This window comes from Poecilia formosa, unplaced genomic scaffold, assembly GCF_000485575.1.
Source record: "Poecilia formosa unplaced genomic scaffold, Poecilia_formosa-5.1.2 Scaffold17, whole genome shotgun sequence".
Lineage (NCBI taxonomy): Eukaryota > Metazoa > Chordata > Actinopteri > Cyprinodontiformes > Poeciliidae > Poecilia > Poecilia formosa.
Genome location: NW_006799956.1, coordinates 3,214,533 through 3,234,259, shown reverse-complemented (window position 1 = coordinate 3,234,259; position 19,727 = coordinate 3,214,533). Strand labels below are relative to the sequence as shown.

Genomic DNA, 19,727 nt, shown 5'->3' with positions numbered 1-19,727 from the left:
GAAAAATAACATTTAAAAGGTCAGGCCATAACCAAATCCCACAAAATAAAAACAAAGCAAAACTTGAACTATCCCTTTAACGTTAGGTTGCTAATTTCTTCATAATTAAGCCGGTGTCAGAAGCTGATGTATAGATTTTGAAAAAACAATTTGTTATATAAACAGCGTACCTTTAACTGCTTATGTGATGACCTCACTACTTTTTGCAAGGTTCCTGCAAAGCCTGAAATGAGTTTCAATCATTTTCCAAGTCTTGATAAGTACAGAAAAACGTTTGAGTTTTCAGATTTAATTTTATTTTCAAAAATCGAAACAACTGCTAAACAACTCTGACAATGTGCTGTTTGCATCAATTTGTATTTCAACAATGTTTTTCTTAGTTTTGTTTTGTACACCACCAGCTGAGGTTGACTTTAAGTATCAGCTGTATGGTTCCTGAGTTGATGCTCAGTACAGCAGCGGTTAGCTCTGTTGCCGTCCAGCAAGAAGGTTGTGGGTTAATTGGTGTTATTGAATTGTCCTTTGGCATAAATGTGCGTGTGTACAATGTTGTTACTCTTGTGCATCTCTGTGTTGCTTGTGATAGACTCGCCACCTGTCCAAACTCTATCCCACCTCTGGTTTAAATGCCAGCAGGTTAGTGTTGATGCCAAAAAGCTGTGGAATTATCACAATGTCAAATTAATAGTCAAATTCTGACATAAAAATCTTTGTTTCTGTTTCATTAAGTTAGTTGTGATTTCTGCTTTTATTTCTATTTTATTTTTGTCAAACTGCTGTGTTTAGTATGATTCCTGACTTTGAGCTTTTGATTTGATGACAAAGTTGAAGCCCTTTGTCTCATAACCCTGACTAACATCTCCAATCTTCTGTCCTTCATCATTTGTGATTTTTACACTTATGGGCCATTTGGTGGGTTGGGAGACACAACACTGCACTTTAAATGGCAGTAGCTATATGAGGTGAAAGTTTGCCACCTTCTGGAGGAATCATGACACTGCTTTCCCATAATGCTTTACTTCTATATCTCTACAGGCCTTTATTTCCTATCTTGTTCTTGTGATTGTGTGGCATAACAACATTTTGTTTGTAGGTGTTTCGGTCATAAGGCATACATTTATTATCTGTATGTTAAAGTAAGTTTTTTTGTCTCTCTGCAGGAATTAAAGTCATGATTCAGAAACAAATTATTTCTAAAAGCTTGTATTCTTTCCTCTTCTGTGTTTCAGGTGCAGTTTTCCTCATTGTTGTTCTCCAGACCTTTCCTGTGTGCTGTGGCTTCATGGAGGGATTTCCTGTGCACTGACCTAGCAGGCTGCCCACTGGACCAGCTGCCATGTCAGCTTGCAGCACCTTCACCGAGCATGTGTGGAAGCCAGGCGAGTGCAAGAACTGCTTCAAACCAAAAAGTCTGCACTGCTTGACTCAGAGCAGTGGGGGGAAACCCCCCTCTGAGCAGAGACCGCCATCAAACCAACAACAAAATCCACTTCCTGCTGGGACCAGAGCTAACCCCAACCTTACCGCCAACTCTCAGCGGGCAGGAGGCGGACCTGCACGTTCAGGACACATCCGCCCTCCTGTGGCCAAGAAGCCAACCATTGCTGTGAAGCCCACTATGATGCTGCCCAGCTTATCTGCAGGACTGGATTCAGATGGCAACTTGCCGCAGCAAACAAATGTAATAGATCAAGGTAAAACATCGGCTTTTACTGCCTGGAACCGCAATGGACTGAACAGTAAAAGGCCTGGTGGGCCTAACAATAACAATGAAGGAGAGGATGACAGTGAGGAAATTGAAGGTTATGGACAACTCAGTCCAAGGACACCCAGCGGAAATAATAACAGTGGACTGACGGATGTCCTTAAAGAGATCGCTGGGTTGGGTCCAGGTTCTAGCCCCACACTCCTTTCTGGTTCCAAAGACCTATTTTGGGGGCGAATCAGTAGCTCATATCGTAGGTCCCTAGAGAGAGGCCTTCCAGCCGCCAGCTGTCTGGCTATAGGAAGCGGCAGCAGCGAAGGTGGCGCTCAGAAGCGGGTATCGCTTAGTGATTGCACCAAGATCATAAGCTCAGAGGGTGGACGCTTCTGCTACCCAGAGTTTTCCTGTGACGATGAAGATGATGATGAGGAGGATGAAGAGGAAGACGAGGAGGGTGAAACTGAGAAGGATGATGAGGAGCATGAGAGCTGGGATGAAAGCGACGAAGAATTACTAGCCATGGAAATCCGTATGCGAGGCCAGCCGAGATTTGCTAATTTTCGTGCCGCCACCTTGTCTCCAGTGCCCTTTGCAGTGGGGAAAAAATGGAATACGGTGCCCCTTCGAAACCGCTCATTACAGAGGATCTGTGCAGTGGACTATGATGATAGCTATGATGAGATCTTGAACGGATACCCCTCTAATGGAAGCCTTCTTCCCTATGGACCTCGTGAGACGCAAAGCAGTGCTTTCCTCTCAAATTCAGAGTCTACAACCTCTCCAGAATCATCGTCATCACTACAAGAAGACTCTCAAACGATTTCCAGTAGTGGAAGCAGTGTGTTTAAAAATGGCTTGCTTTCGCCTATATCTTCCAAGGCACTTGCACCGTGTACAACCCCCCCAACAAAAGAGGCTCCCAAAAGGGCTCTAAGTCCACCCAAGGTGGCTGAGACCCACAAAGCAGTGCTGGCAATTAGATTAGAGGACCAGGATGGCAGGGAAGGAATGCCAATGCCTCAAGCACTTCCTGGACAGCCAGTTACGATAAGTTTTAGCCCTACAGAGGAGCAGGCTAAACCATACCGTGTAGTTAATTTAGAAAAATCCCTCATTTGTAAACCTTACACTGTGGTAGACGTCTCAGCATCGATGGCCAGTAAAGATGAACAGAAACAGGATTCGTCGCCACGACCCAAAAACCTGCCAAAACCCTCTAGTCCCACATCATTTTGTGGCACTCCTTTAGTCCAGCCCCTCTCGCCAGTATCTCCTCTTTCCCCATCTTCTCCTTTGAGGTCAGTATCACCTTCATCCATCGCTCTGTCACAAAAGAAAACTGGCCAAATACGATACCAAGAAGTATGGACGTCAAGCACAAGTCCTCGGCAGAAGATACCTAGAGTGGATCCGGGGAGTAATTCTGGCCAGTCTGTCACTCCTCAGTTTTGCAGTCACAAGTCGGCTCCCACGTCTCCCATCGCAGGCCTGTTGTCCTCTCGAACTGTACCCGTAAAATCTCCAAATTTATCAGAGATCAAGTTTAACAGCTTCAATAACGCTGGCATGCCTCCTTTTCCTATCATCATCCGAGATGAGCCAGCCTATGCCCGTAGCTCTAAGAATGCAGTCAAGGTACCAATCGTTATCAACCCTAGTGCGTATGACAATCTTGCGGTGTACAAGAGTTTCTTGGGTCTTCATGGGGAGCAGTCACAAACAAAAACGGGTGGTGGTAGGGTTACTAGCCATACCTATGAAGAGATAGGTTCCTCCGAGAGTGTTCAGTCCTCGTCCACAGAGAAAACTCTGTCTGGGAGAGGCACAACAGAGCAGACTTCATTTGAGGAGACAAAATTTACGCTTGAATCAGTGCCAAGTTTGCAAGTTAGAACCACTACAGATTCAAGCACTGTAACGAGCACTGTAATGAGCTCCGTATCTGGGGCCCTTTCTCCCACTACAACAATTTCTTCTGCTAGTCTTGCCATTACTGCAAATCTAGTTAAAACCAGCCCTGCTGCTAACGCTGTTACACACTCTTATAGGATAAGTGGAGATGATGATGATAAAGGCGTAACTTCTCCTTCTGGGACAGGTGTAAGTCACAGAGAGGAGGCCAGCGCAGTTCTGTCACAGATTGTAGCGTCTATCCAGCCTCCTCAGTCGCCTCCAGAGTCTCCCTCGGCACAAACCAAAACCTTCAGCTCTGAGGAGTTGTACGCCCTCCCTCCTGACGCCATGAAGGAGACCCTTTCACGACCCAAGTCTCTGTTTTCCACCACTGACGGCTGTCTTTCCAAGCCAAAAAAGGAAAACCCCTCAAAGGTTTTGTCAAAATCCCAGAGTGCCTCTGCTGCTGTCCCACTCGCCAGTCCCCGATCTGAGCCCAGTGCCCCCTACCCGCCCCCGAGGTCCACATCCTCCCCTTATCATGCTTCTAACATACTTCAGAGACATTTTGGCAACTGGACAAAGAGCTCTGCCTCCAGCTCCTCAGCGCGACCCAGTGAAGGTGAATCGAGCCCCGGCGGGGAGGGGAGGCGGGCTTCAGCCGAGAGTTCAAAACCCAAAAGGTGGATCTCCTTCAAGAGCTTTTTCCGGCGGCGGAAAGACGAGGATGATCAGAGAGACAAGGCGGAGAAAGAGAAAGAGAAAGGCAAACTGGTCGGACTGGATGGAACTGTGATTCACGTTCTTCCACCGCCACCTGCCCAAAACCAGCACTGGTTCACAGAGGCCAAAACAGAAGATCCCACCCAGAAACCTACCATCATCTTCACATACAAACCAGACACTGGCAGCAGCCCCGGGGATGGAGATGGAGAGCTGCGCATAGAAGAGTGCAGAGAGACTGATCTTCTGGCAGAAGAGAGCAGGGACTCTGAACCTCTGAGCCCAGGGCAAACGGCACCGTCAGAAACCGCTGGAGGAGACGCCAGCAGCAAAGACCTCAGGTAATAACTGCTGTTTTATCTCTTAATCCCTCATCAAAGCATCGCTACAGTATAGATTCTGTTACTAGCTGTAAACTCTCCTACTGAATTTGGTCCCTCATATTGTTTATTTGATTTGAAAGTTTCTTGCTTTGTGACTGTTCTTAATTTACTTTTTATATTCATCACCTGAAAATAGTTTTTTTGACTGCTGCTCCAAACATAGCACGTCTTATGTCCTGCTTTTTAAATATTTACTATCAGAAAGAACGACCAACACACATCTACAGTACCTTGAAAAAATTTCACAGCATTTCAACATTTTCACATTTTGTCAAGTTACAACTACAAACTTTTACATAATTGTAAAGTCTGTATTCAGCCTTCTCTGAGTCAATGATTTGTAGATGCGGCTTTTTCCTGCAATTACAGCTGCAAGTCAGTTATTCGCCCCTTTATGCACACATTCAAACACTGATGATTGCTTTAAAGTTTAACTTTTCTAGAATTGGAATTAATATTTGATGATATATCTGATGTGATCAAGCACCATGGCTGTGTAGCGTGTAATCTGACAAATCTTGACATATCGTTCAAGAAAACTTTCATTTCCTCATCTAATTAACTTGCAGTTCATATTTTCATATGTCAAAATTATCTTCAGTCCTTCTTCAGAACTTGCTCATTTGACCTGATCTCTCCTTTTTAAATTCAGCCTGAACTTTGCCCTGTTTTTCTCTCTCTTTTTTTTACGTTTGCCTCCCTGACATGTTGCAAACGGTCAGGGTTGTGTTCAAGCTGCTCTGCATCCTTTTCTTTGTTTTGTCTAATTTTGCTGTCCTAGTACTCACTTTGCTTTGAGCCCAAGGCCAGGAAATATTTCACTCCTCAATCCTGTCAAAAGCTCGGCCTCATTCTGTCGGGTTTCAGACTTTTCTGTTTTTTCCTCTTCAACTAGCTGCAGCTGTTGTCGTCTTTTCTTTTCTCCGGGATTTTCAGTATATTAATTTCTTCATAACCAGTCACAACTTTGCCAAAAAAAAAGCCATAAAACAGTGTAAAGAAAAAGCCATAAATCTACCTCGCAGGTAGGTAGCTCATGACTTCTTTTTTTTATGTCGTAATGAAGATACAAAGATCAAATTCGTCTTCGTTATGCTATTTATATCATATCATCTGACTGTTGCTGAAGTCGGGTATGCTGTAAAATCCAAAAATATCTGGTGACTCCATTTAAAATGTATATAATAGCTTGTTTTAATAGTTCAAACACCAAATATACCTTCGTATGCATTAATTCGCACAGGGGAAACAGTCTTGGCACTGCCACAGAAGTTAACATCCACGTTGTTTGTTATTCGTCCTCTTGGGCGTTCAGCCAATCACGCTACGTTTCCAAAGCAGCGCGAATTGCCTGCTTTGCAAACGCCAGTCAATAGTGTGTGAAGTAATATTGTGCGTCGGTATTTCAGCTTCCTACACTGCATTATCTTTCAAATAGTTTACTCATCCTCTACAAAAAAAGATGCATTTTCAACAAATAATCTGGAGTTACATTCCACAGAAAAATCCACGAGTAGGTGATTTAAATAGGCGAGGTCCATTGATAGCACTTTCATATACTGTCTTCTAGTCTGATATTTCATTAAAATGAATGACAGTAATGCCATGTATGCATGAAAACATTGAGGTGAGGTAAAGTAACACACTAAATATCATCAGTATTACTCTTTACTCACTCACCAATGATGTCCTGGATGAGGCAGTCTACACTTCTTGACTATGCCAGAGCTAACGAAGACTAGCCTCCAAAAGCTAAAGCTACCTCAGCCAAACCGTTTTATTCTTCAGTCATTTAGTGACCTCTCAGGTAGATTTATTGCTTTTAGTAAATCATTACATAGTCAGAGAAAACCCAGATTTGTTACTTTACTTTTGCCAAGCAGTGTGCATGAAAATAACCTGTGGTTGGTGTGAGGTTCTTCAAATACTCGGACATCGATTGTAGAAGAAAAGCCTAAATCAACAGAGACATTTTGAGTTTAGTAACTAGCTTAATCAGTATTGAATTAGGGTTGTTGCAAAACCGCTGTCCTTGACCTTCCCTCAAGGAATGTTAAGTATTCATGAACAATCACATTCATGTTTTGTCCTATCCTTAGTTTCTGTAATTCAGTACTTGACTCATAAAGTCTTAGTTTTGTGATTTTATATTGTTGCATCCCTTTTTAAATTATCACTCTAATAGTTACATTTTACTTCCCAACACGAAACTGAACTTCTCTATCAGAGAAGAAAGTGGCTCATTTTGTGGCTTTCTAAAAGTAAAAACAGACCGGTCACATTGTTTTGGTTGGGAAACAAAGAGTTAACTCAGGAGATTTTTTTTTTTTCCCTTCTAATCACGTTTTATTGGCGAACGGTGGGCGTGCTCTTCAGGGCTGGCCAACACACTTTACCTTAGACAGGTAAGAGCATTCAAAGAGGGAGAGACTAAGAAGAAGACGAGAAAAGAAGACTTGTAGGAAAAGTGTCTTCTTCCTTCGTGTTTGACATAGAATGTGATTTCTCCTGCCTTGTCATTCCGAGTTTTCCTATGGGAAGCTGTGTGAGCCAGTACAGTGGGTAAGAACTTGTCATCCTTATCTTTTTACACACCTTTGAAGGCAACTTGGCCATGTGTGGCAGTGTTGACATAGCTGGGAAGAAGGAAAGTTTCCTTTGTCTTATTTTATTTTTACATTTCTGGACATTGGCACCAGAGTTCTGAGAAGGAGAGAAGCGCTCCGAGGCTGCTTCGTGCTGTCTGGACAAGTCAGGTCCTGACATTGAAGTGTGTAGCAGCCATGAAGGTATTCATTGTGTCAAGGGCCTGTGAAGATGTGTATCCACTCTGAATGTTTTGTGTCGAACAGAATGAACGTATGGAAACCTCACCTATCAGGCGGGTTTATGGCTTTTTGTAAATCATTAATATTTCAGCTCAGTGCAGAACCCGGTTTTGCTGTTTGCTTCCAAAAGAAAAAGGAAGAATCTAAGGGGAAATTGAACATATTTATTGACAGCAGCACAACAAATGCCAGTAATTTACAGCTTTATTTTGCTTTATTTTGTTTCTTCAACAATCTCACTCACCGTTTTGTGATCACTCCCCTTTTCAACGGTAGGATCCTGCAAAGAGCCAAAGTGTCGCTTTGCGTTGATCGGCTGTCTTTCAGAGACTCTGGTCGTTTCATGGCCTGCAGGAACACATCTGAAACATGCCAGATGAGAGGTGTTTTTGTCAGACTCAGTGTCTGCTGAGGATAAAGGCAGAATAGGTCGGTCAGAAGCTGAACTGTTGCAACAGGTTTTTCTTTTTTCTGACATGCATGTGTCAAAATGAGAGGCTTTTAAAGGTAAATCTAGAAAAACTAAGACAGTTTTACTGGCTGACTGGAAGTGCTATGTGTTAATGTAGATAAAGCTGAACGGAGCTGGGTTTGTGTCTTGATGTGAGTACTTTTGGGAACTTTTACCTGTCTTCATTCCATGAGTCGCATTAGTGTCATTCTGCATCAAATGTACTACGGTACCTCTGATGAAAAATGATACAGGAAGTGACACATGGTTTAGGATGTAATTATTAATGTGCCCTTCCCATAAGCCGGCGGGGGGGGAATTAACTTTTTGGGAGCTTTTTACACTTCCGGCCATGTTTTTGTCTTTACTTTTAAAAAACGCAAGTCGGATTCAGGAAAGCTAGAATGATATGAAGTATAAATGGTTACAGAATAGTTACAGTAACCTGTATCTGTTACTGTACTTATGATGTGACGACACCACGGCTGGGAAGACGACACACTTGTTCTGTTTTTAAGTTCCTGCTGGCTAAAAATGGTCGAACATAGCTCCTGTTTAGAAAACAGAGCAGTTTTCCACATCAATACGTTAAAGAAGAAGTCTTGAACATATCAATTAGACCAAATACTTGGGCTTCTAAATGGCAGCTATTTAAGGAAAATAAATGTAAGCTATTGGCAGCCAAGAGCTTTGCCTTTCAGTAGCATTGCAGGGAGGTGTTTTAGCTTCTCAGGCTGCATTTTCTTTCAAATGTTTTAGATATACTCTATGAAAAAAATGCTTGACTAGTTGGAGAAATCTGCCAACAGATGAATTAGCAAATACTGAATCCTAGTTAAGAATTATAAGCAGCCTTAGGGAAGTCACTGAGTGGCTGGAAGTGTCCCGTCAGCCTGAAACATGACCCACATCTCCACTAACTACGTCAGATCAGCTTTCATTAATTGATCAATCTTCTGTTCCACTTCGTTTACATCTGCTTCCTGCTGTTGTAGAAGTTTCAAAAAGTTTTCCACTTCTTCCCAAACATTTCTGATCAAAGTTAAGTACCTGTTCTTGCTTTTCCTACACGGCATCACCACACTCCACAGTGACCTACTTTCCCTCATCAATGCATCTTGTTCCTGCCTTCATGTGTGTCATTGCCTAGAAAACCACTTCACATTTCAGAAGCTTTCATCACTCCAGTCCACAGCGTGCTGAGGTAGATGTAGAGAGGTGAAACACTGATTTAAGAGTTAAAAAAAAAAAAAAACTAACTAGGGTAACTTGTTGAATAACGAGAAAGGAGCTTGATTATAATTCAACAGCAGCTGTCTTTGCTCTTTTGTTTTGTTTTTCTAAATAGCAGCATTTATTATTATTTGAGGACAGAATCCTTGTCAAAAGTAAACTAACTATTAAAGAAAACGACAACAAAAATTAGATCAGAGGCATGTGATTTCGGGTTCAATGAAGCTGAAGTTTGGCACGTTGCTACATTAATAGCAGTCCCTCCCTCTCTGTCATGTGCAGCCAGGTGTCGGCCAGCCATGCCAGGGAGCGGGAGCTGCCGAGGGTCATCCCTCTGCCTGCCAGAGTGAATCTGGGGCTGGTGTTCGGGGACGCCCACGAGGGCCACGCCAACCAGGCCGCCCCGACTGTCACCGCCAGCGAGGGCAGCGCCAGCCTCGGAGAGCCGGAGGACGATGGGAATCACTCTCATCACTCCCACTCTCCTTCGCCCAGCTGGTGCAGCGCCACCTACAGCAACCTAGGTAAGAATGGCTCATAAGGGGGGGATTTAACCAACAAAAATACTGTCTTATCCTCTGTGGCTCATCTGTAGCATTTCTTAATAAGTCTAAAATTTATATAAGTAAAATTAAAGCCTTAAATTGTCTTCAATTCAGTTTAATATGTAAGTTGGACTTTAGTATAATAATCACAGGTCTTAAATTTTGTCATGGCAAAACTATTTATTCTATTTAATGTAATAGCCTGTATTTTTGTTTTTCACTAGACTTTTCTGTCAGGCAGAAGTTTGAGTCGCACTCAGACATCTTGACATCTCGAGACGGTTGAGGCTCCCGAGCTACTCGTTGCTAACATCCACGTTGTAGCTAGCTAGTTGGCTTTTTGCATCTATCATGGATGAGTGCAAATTTATCTCCTGTTGGCTGAATACAATCTATACATTTCCGAGGAGACTGGTCTTAAATCCCATTTGTAATCGTCTTAATAAGTCTAAAATTTGAGTTGGTGAAACCTGCAGAAACCCAGTAGGTGACGATATCAGTTTTTGTGTCTTTTATTTTACTTTTCTCCAGCTTCAGCACTATTCTTCTTGGAAGTTATTCCTTCCTAAATCACCTGGGAGCTCCAGTTCATAAACATCTGGTTCTTACATAATCACAGTGATAATTGAAACCTTCAGCTATATTTTACAGTAATGAGCACGTAAAAAAAAAAAGATTCAGTTTTGACCGTTATCACCTTTGTAAATATGATTTGCAGCACATTATCTGTACCCATGCTCAGTCACGCTCCACCTGGCTCGGACCATGCATAATGTACTGTACGACTGACCGCAGGGTTGCTGCTTGCATTATTGCTGTGCTCAGGTTTAATCTGACAGTAATTACAGTGACGTCTTTGTGCTGTGATCCTAATCCTCTGGTCGGATACGGATATTAAAGCCCAGGGTTATAAAAACGGATGTGATGAAAAGCCATCAGGTGGCCTGCTTGCAAGGGAAAGAGTAAAAAAAAAAGAGAGAGGATAAAAAAAGCTGAGAGGCTCATTAATGCAGGATATTGACCTGCTTTATATTCATCCCAACTGGTGCTGAAGTTGAAGCTGCAGCTTCTCATAACGATCCGGTGTTAGAAGCAACACTTGTTCCTGCTGCTGCTGAAACAACAACAAGCTGATTACCACATCTATGATAGTGTCAGCTGACATTTATTTATTTTTATTTTACTGCTGTTGCCTGGACACAGAATAAACATCTTTTTTTAAGTAGCAATCTGATAAGTGCTGGTTGATTATTGGATTTTTCAGATCAAATAGTCAGTCAGCATTCATTCAGTATATTTCCAACTTTAGCAGAACCTTAACATGAGTCATATGTAATTTCAGTTTCCTCTTAATTTAGTGTTTTTCCATAAATGGGAATGATTTTTCCAGATCAGTTGGAATTGTCTGTTTTGTAGAAAAGTGTGGAGGCCTTCTTTCAGCCAGCTGACCATCAGTGCACAGACACATGGATTCGGTTTTAGCAGAGGAGCAGAACAGACTGGAATGCCCAGATTTCAATGTCGAAAGATCTTCAGCGATAAACATGAGTCAAGTTGTTATAATAATGTCACGGTCTGTTTATTGATCTTACATTTTTTCCTGACTTTGTCGTCTGTCACCAGGCACACAGACCTATGAGCTCAGCTCTCACAGCTGGTCCTCAGTGCTTGTCTCTCCAGCAAAGCCTCCATTTTCACCATCATCCTTCTTTCCTCGCCAGAGGGAAGAAGGATGAGAAAAACTGCAGTCTAAACTAAAACGTTAGTCTTAGTACAGACGGTATGCAATGCCCCTGTGCTGACAAATCGCATCAATATTTCAGGGATTAGCAGAATACAGCATTTCTGCATTTATATAAAAATTCAGACTGTGAGTTTATTTAGAGAGTTGATTGGTGCAGTTGATAGAAATGTGCAGAAACGCACATCATGCGTTTAAACTGAAATCAGAACCAGAAAGAGATGGAAGAAAATTGAAAACTGATTATGTAATCATTGTAAAGTATCCAAAATGGCCGGTAATCATCTCCATGGTGATGATAAAAGGTCTATTATTATCTGTAAGCCCTGTAACAATTACATAGATTAGATAATGCTTAAGGGAAGCAAAGCTGTGAAGGAGTTCCTGTTAACTTCTGTTTAAAAATGACAGGTAAAAGGAGAATATGGCCACAGGAAGTTTGTCAAACACAGAATTCAAGTGACAGGAAATGACGCATGATGGCTCAGGCTCCAATTGATATGCAGCTGTTTGTCATGCTATATTGTCAGGCTTAATTATGACATATGATCCTGGATCAGTTTGAATTTATAAAACTGAAGATGTCAGAGGAAATGGGTGTTTCTACAAGGATTCCCTCGTCACAGGTGTCAGAAAGTGGGTCAGCTCCATTCAGATCTCATTTAAAGCAATTTCTCAAAACAATTGTTATAAAATTAAATATTAAGGATTCACAGGAAAGTGAACTCTTCCAGCATAAGTCTAGAAATAATTGTCAACTAATTTAGCAATCGATTAATCGTTGACTGAAGTCTCAAAAAATGCCACTTGCTGAAAAAACAACACAATTGAGCCAAAACTTCACTGAACGACATACATGTTGCCTTATATATTAAAAAAAAAAGTTTATAAATATGTTTTACACAGAACTCCTCCAGTGGCAAAGTTTTAGCTTGATCCAGTTTGAATTTTGTAAAGAAAAAAAAAAAACATCTATCCAATTATTAATTGATTAGTCCAAAAATTTCCAAAAGATTAGCCCTACGCTGTATTGATGTTAAATCAAGCAGGAAGGCTGAGCTTTTCACATTATTAGAAGTGTTTTTTTAGCTGCAAAATGCACACTTTGCTACAAATGATCAGGCGTTCACTAAGGGAATACTGTTTTATTGCATTTTAGACAATAAAATCCTTTTTTTTATTAAAGAAAGGAATTTAATTACTTGTTTATTTGCATCATTTTTTTAAATACTGTATAAAAAGGCTCAAGTGATTAAATAAAAAAAATCTGCAGAATGTGCCACTTTTATTATCCGATTCATCGTCAGAACCCTGGATGGCTAAAACAATCGCTAAGCTTTGAGTTTTATTTATCTATTTAGGCAGAATGTGATGTGAGCACAGCTGTTAATGTGTAAAAGAGACGGCAGCACTAGAGCCTGTCGAAGCACAAAGAGCAGATCATTGCTTCAGTGAAGCTGGCAGGTGCTGCTGGCCTCCTGAAACATGAAGCTCTGGTGTGAGAGGGAAAGCATCGGGCCGCGATCAGGCTGTGCGAAACAAAACGAGGAATAGAAACAATGTGACAGACAGAAAGGAGAGTGTGGGTATTGTGGAGCAGAAACATTAGTGAGGCGCTTCTCATTGCACATGCTGGCACGTGGGTCTCTCTCTTTCTGTTAAATGACTCATCAGGGACTAAATATGTTTGGTGTTCTGCGCTACTTGCTAATTAGACTTTAAACGCGTGTGAGCAGCGTTTGTGTTTGTGAAGCTCGGAGTGCGCGCACTTGTTGTGGTGGTTCGATGTGTTGGGATTGTGTTAAAAGCTCCCTGGATGTCATCTGATGAGCTGCTGCCTGCAGCTTATTTTTACTTTGCTACACGCTGCTAATGAGAGATGCGGCAGGAGAGTGAGAGACTCTTGGTCTAACGAGAAACTTTCCAGAGCGCATCATCTCTGCTTGGCGGCGGGGAGGGCGCACGCATGCGAGCGTCTCCCTCACTCTGCACCAAGTTGAGGTTTAATCAGAGCATCAGGCAGGAGGAGGCAGAGCGCTCGCCGCCTCACTCGGCGCTGGTGGGAGAGTTGGCCGTTTCCACCAGCGACTCCGCACAGACTCTGGAGATGGGAGCAGAGAAGAGTGTTTCCCTCCGCCTCCCTGCTCAGCTGCTGCGCGGCGTTAGCTGAAAACTGTTAGTGGAACTGAGGTAGGCTTGTTTTACTTGCTCTCGTCTCCTGGTGTTCATCTCTGTTTCTTCTGTCATCTGTCAGTCTTACCACCAGGAACCTCCCACCTCAGCTTTGTTGTTTCAAATCTGCCGAAGCTTAAATCACTTTGTTACGTCGATAGCTTTCCCCAATTAGTTGGAACAAAATTAGAAGTATGGAATGTATCAGAGTTTTATATCTTAAAAATCTGAATCTGTAGAGATGAAAGCGAGCAACACAAAACATTGAAACCGATTTTTTATTTTTTATTTTTTATTTTTTTACCCACTGCCTTCTATAAATTTAAAGGAAATTTCTTTGAAAATTTTTGATGATAGTCTGATAAAAACTGTTTTTATTAAAATGCATGCATTTTATTGAAAAAATACATAACCCTTTTTTCTTTTTTATATCACTTTTATATTACTATTTTAGGTCCGTTGGGATTGCCAAATTTCTATTTGCTAAATGCCAGGATAATAAGAGATCATTTCTTTTTATTTCATTAAATAAGTCTACACACATTTCTCCAATGTTTTATAGAAACGTTTGAGTCAGACATGTTCAGTCCAAAACACATTTTGTTGCTTTGTTTCTTAAGCCACTTTGCAACAAATGTAACAAGAGCCATTTACATTCAAGATTTAGCTTCCTGGCTAACGTCCTCACTTGTTGCTTCAATATTTGCCCTTCATGTTTTTCTTCATGACGCCGTCTTTCTGTGAAGTCCAGCAGTCCGTTTCTGCAGAACAACTCCCACAAGACATGATGTTGCAAATCATCCCACAGATTAGATTCTGCTCTAAAGCTTGTAAATATCCCCCATTTTCCTCCAAACAATGATTTTGGCCAAAAACTTACATTTTAGTTTCATCAGACGTCAGTACATGTCTCTTAAGATTAATGTTTTTGTCCCTGAAGACACTCGCAGTAACGCATGTTTTATTGCTTCTTCCTTGCTGAGCGGCCTTTCAGCCATTGTTAGTGTGTCGCTGTGTCATCTGTCAGTGACACAGTGACACCTCTGTCAGTGGCTCTGCTAACACCTTTAGGCTAGCATCTTCACAAAGCCTTTTGTTTTATTCCCCCGATTAGTACTATGGGACACAAAACCCATCTTCTTCCTGAAGATTACGATGGCTGGAGTTTTCTGTGCTTTTATAATTGCATGTACTTAAATTAAAACAGATAAACCTGGCACTCCAGACTTCTAGAAACTGTACCCAAGGACAAACTGGAGATGTGGAGGTCCACAATTATTTAACTTACCCAATATCTTTAGATTTTTACCATGATGACACAAAAAGGAGCAGAAAGTTTGTTGGCTTAAAAATACATCCACAGGTGTGCCACATTCCTCCGTCTAACTCAGCATGTCCCTGCTGCGGGCTTTCCCAAATTTGTTAAAGGCATTGTAACCTTAATACTTGCAAACCTCGGAAACTCCTAAAAACTTCCTCATCTCATTATTCTCGCTATTTACTTTTTTCACAACATGTAAATGCCTAGTTTAGATGTAGTAAATAAAAAAATTAAGTTATACCATTAAATTAATTTGGTTTAATCATAGCAACACATTAAGTTATGTAATTCAGTTGAGTCACAACAGAAGATCCCTGCGACTGGACAAGGGAGACGTCTGCTTCCTTGAACGGATTACCGCAGATTGCTGGAGGAACACATTAAATCTATTCCTTCTAGGGAGGATTATGGAGACTCATTTACTTCATCCCGACTGCTCTGTCCAAACACTTTGACTACATCCCTAAGGCGACGGCAGCGTGACTTCCACGTGAGGAGTTGCTCATCCTGAGTTTGTAATCAGTAGCATCTTATACAGTGGGGGGGAATGATTTGCTAAATCGGATGCCCGGACCACTCTGATGGGATCAGTAAATCTCCAGAGCAGCAGTTGACTGGAATGGTCATTTTCTGTCTCTGTCCAGTCTTGCATTATTATCCTCTAGGAAAACAGGGAGTTCCCTGTGGAGTTAAATCAGTGCTGGTGTTGGTCTGTGACCTTATGAACCCTGTCCTTTTTTTAAATACTTGTCATGCAAAGGGCACAATCTTTAGTGTTACTTTTATTTTAAAGTCTTCAGGTAAGGATTTTCACATATTAATGGGTTGCAAAAAAAATAAAACTGTTTGACTCGTAGAAGTGTATCAAAAAGGCCCTTTATAGTTGTTGCTAAATTCCCCACGAGTTGCTAAACCCCCAGATTTATGATAAACCAAAAGGTAACCTTTGACACCTGAGGAGCTCGACCTTTCAGACATTTAAAAACTCATCTTTCTCTTCCTGCAGGTCAATCACGTGCCAATATGATCCCACTGAAACAGCCACGGAACCTCAAGGCCTCCAACGACACTTTGTCCTCCATGGAGCTTGACGGCTCTGCGGAGCAGCCAGCATCTAAAGCCACACCGCCGCCTCTGCCCAAGAAGGTTGTCCCTCGCTCCAGCACTGAACCCAGCCTCGGGGTCAAAGAGCCCAGCCAGGGAGCCCTCCGACCCCGGGCAGAGGCTAAACCGGGCGGCACCAACCTGAGCGTGGCCAACCCTCTGTATGACCTGGACTCTACCTGGGAGACGGCTAGCCAGAGCTCCTCTCTGAGCTCCGAGCCACACCGAGCTCACGACCAGGAGAGTGGTGACTCTTTGGAGAGATCATCCGCCTCCGCAGCCGCAAGCAAGGGTCGCCTGACTAACAGCGTGTCCGCTCTCAGCTCCCCGCCTACCGCTTCCACACCAGTCGCTACCTCTGGCAGGGACAAGAGGGTCTTCCCAAGCACAGAGTCTCTGGGCGGACGGGGTCGGACCGCGGGCCGTGGAGCCGCTGGCGGAGGGACCTCCAAACCACACAGACCCGCTCTTTACAGGGGGCTGGACAGCTGGGATGAGGTGGTGGGCAGGATCCGGGGACTTCACATGGACACCCTACGGAAGTTGGCGTCGAAATGCGAGGACCGCTTCATGGCCGGCCAGAAGGACCACCTTCGATTTGGCACTGACAGCTGGTCACACTTCAGGTTGACCACCGGCAAACCGTGCTGTGAGGCAGGGGACGCTGTCTACTACACCGCCTCTTACGCCAAGGACCCACTGGTCAACTACGCCATCAAGGTGAGCGTCAGGTAGTTTTGCTGATCACCTTATCCTTATACCAGGTTTATTATTAACCTGGTATAATAAACCTTATACCAGGTATATTATTAACCTTATACCAGGTTTATTATTAACCTTATACCAGGTTTATTATTAACCTGGTATAAGGTTAAGGTGGTTTGAATAGTTTAGTAAAAAAAAGGTTTGACCCTTGGCACTCTTTGATAAACTCATGAATGAATGGTAGAGGTACAGCTCCTTGAAGGCATACGTCTTGAACTTTTTCACATTTGTCATATTATTGCAATGATAAATGGCTAAATACCTCAGTGCCACTGTCCTGTTCGAGTCCCATTCTCAGTTCCTTTGCTGCATCCTCTTCTCTTTGTCTTCCCCTCTTATCTCTGCCCCCTTTCTGTTGTACTCTGTAATATAAAGCTTCCACATTTAAATCTTGCCCACTATGTCAACTAATTTCATAGTGATCTTTAGTATTTAAAGTATTTAGTATTTAATAAATGTGAGGGACTGTGAAGAGTCTGGAACGTTATGACCTGAGCAATGGACAATCCAGGTAAAAACCTGTTAGAGGCTTCAAATGATGCACAACTGAGGTTTTGATTCAGTGTCCAGTCAGATAGAAACCCTAAATACACAGCCTTCAACTATAGTTTGGGTCATACCTCCTCAGCCTTCTAACAGAATCTGGCTAATGACCTAAATATTTGATTCAGACATCTAAAAGCTGCCAGACACCAACCAGCCCCAAGGACAGGAATTTGAGACCCTTGATTTAGATCAAAGCAGATTCATGGGTTAGAATGGCCCATTCACAGTCCAGAAACCAACTGTGAATATGTGACAAAACTTAAAAAAGTTTTGTTGATCCTCATTTGGGGCTGCCTATGAAGTAAGAATATCCAAAACTCCTTAAAGACCGGCAGCTGCAAATCTCTCAAAAGAGGATTCAAGAAGACTGGTTTTAAAATTCATATTTTTCTTTGTCACGATTATGTTCTGCTTTGTGCTGGTCTGCCACAGAAAATGCCAGCAGAATACATCATAGTTAACAGGACAAAGTTTGAAAAAGTTCAAGGGTGTGAATGTCTTTGAACGCCTCTATAAATGAGCTTCATGATGTTGGTTTAATTATACCTAATAAATAAAAGTGATCCTGAATTACACACCGTAATACTCCAGTTAATAACATAATCCCTAAATGCTCCATGTAACGTCTGATTCTCCTGCTAAACGGTGATTAGAAGGAGTGTTTGCTTTGACACCAGCAGGGAATTTGAAGAGAATCCTGTGTCCGGTGGTGGCTGCCTTGAGACGTCCTCGTGTTTCATTTGTTTGATGTCAACTCCTCCCACTTCCTCCACAGAAGCACAGGAAGGTGTTTACCTAACAGTGCTGCCACTTAAACTTTGAGCCCTGAGGAAACGTTCTTGTGCAATAAAACCTGTGCGTTCACGTGTGTGCGTGCGTGGGTGTGTGTGTGTACAGACTAAAAGGTTGCAGCGGCTGGTAGAGTTTAAAGAGTTAAAGTAGACGCTGCACTATTCATAAAATACTTTCTGAGTTTGACCGGACTTCAAAGTTTTGCCTTTCCAGGCCTGAATTCACTCTTGTGTTGTATAAAACAAGGCTGGCAGAAGCAGCAGAGCACAAACAAGCACCAACATGCCAGTTTCCCTTCGCTAAAGCTTGAAACCTTTACACATTTCTCGTTAAAACCGATTCAGACACACTCAGAGTTAGAAAGTTATGCTGGCTGGTGTGTGAATAAAATCTCCATGGACTTGTTGGCAGCTTGACGTATAAGACTTAAGATTTGTCATGATGAATCGCTTATTTAAATAATTGAAAACTAATTTAGAAAGCAATTAATTAACTGGATTATGCAGACTCAAAAAAAGACCATTTGGTGAAAGAATAACACACTCAGAACAGCAATTAAGCCAAAACTATATAAAAACTAGTCAAATTTTTCATTTAAGAGAAAAAAAAACTTTATCTTGTGATTCAGTGGTTCAATAAAAAAATTTTTTTTTTATCTGATTAAGCAATTAACTGATTTCTAAAATGATCATTTGCTGTATCTCTAATATATATATAAGTATATATATTTCTCTACCATTTTGACACTGTGAAAAAACAACCACACTGCTTCATTTAAGAAATATATTCTCAAATGGGAACAAGGAGGAAAAAACATAACTACTTATATCAACCCAGTTTTACTTATCAAACCGTGACTGACATGTTAAAACGTTGTGCTTCCCTAAAAACAATCAAATGAACAAGTTAAGGGAAATAAATTTACTCTGTGCTTTATTACAGCTAATTTTTTCCAGTAGCTGAGGTTTTTCTTCTTGCAGAATTAAAAAGCCATTTGCTGCTGCTCAGAGGCATCCCTCTGCTTCTGGTAATCTCACAGACCATTACGCTTTTGGCTCTGGGAGACTTTTTTTGTTATTGTTGTTGTTTGGCTGACCATTCCTGAGCACCAGAACCCTCATTAATTCTCCTAACTCTGGGTAAGTGCTCTTCACACAGTTTTAAAGTTGGTTATGTGATTTTCCACAGTTGCTCGTCTTGCTCTTTTTTTTTCCTCGTCTCTGTCATGACGCATTTCAGCAGAGACATAGTGGAGATCGCTGCTCCATCGTACTTCAATATGTAAGAGCACCATCCCCCTTCAGTTATGAAATGTTATGTACTGCACCATTTTGGATTAAATTTTTGCTTTTATAATCATCAAACTGAATTTGAGTAATTTCCTTCAAGGTATGGTTGAAAACTTTACAGTTTGCCTCCTGATGTAGACGTCCACTGTGATCTAAGACGTTCTTGTTGCTCTTTCTGAAAACTGCTTTCTACTTTTTTTTTCACTTTATGCATAACTAACAATTTATGCATAAAT

The 19,727-nt window shown here is 41.9% G+C and overlaps 1 protein-coding gene across 3 annotated transcripts in view; it reads left to right on the top strand.

The window, feature by feature from the left end:
- The window catches only part of peak1 (pseudopodium-enriched atypical kinase 1), a 93,003-nt gene that overhangs the window by 68,484 nt on the left and 4,792 nt on the right, over positions 1-19,727 (top strand). For all 3 annotated transcript variants that reach the window (XM_016668823.1, XM_016668821.1, XM_016668822.1), the window contains 3 exons: positions 1,230-4,662; positions 9,499-9,740; positions 16,002-16,819. In XM_016668823.1, coding sequence (XP_016524309.1) covers positions 1,337-4,662; positions 9,499-9,740; positions 16,002-16,819 — 4,386 coding nt within the window. In that variant the 5' untranslated portion in view covers positions 1,230-1,336. The remainder of the gene's footprint in view (positions 1-1,229; positions 4,663-9,498; positions 9,741-16,001; positions 16,820-19,727) is intronic.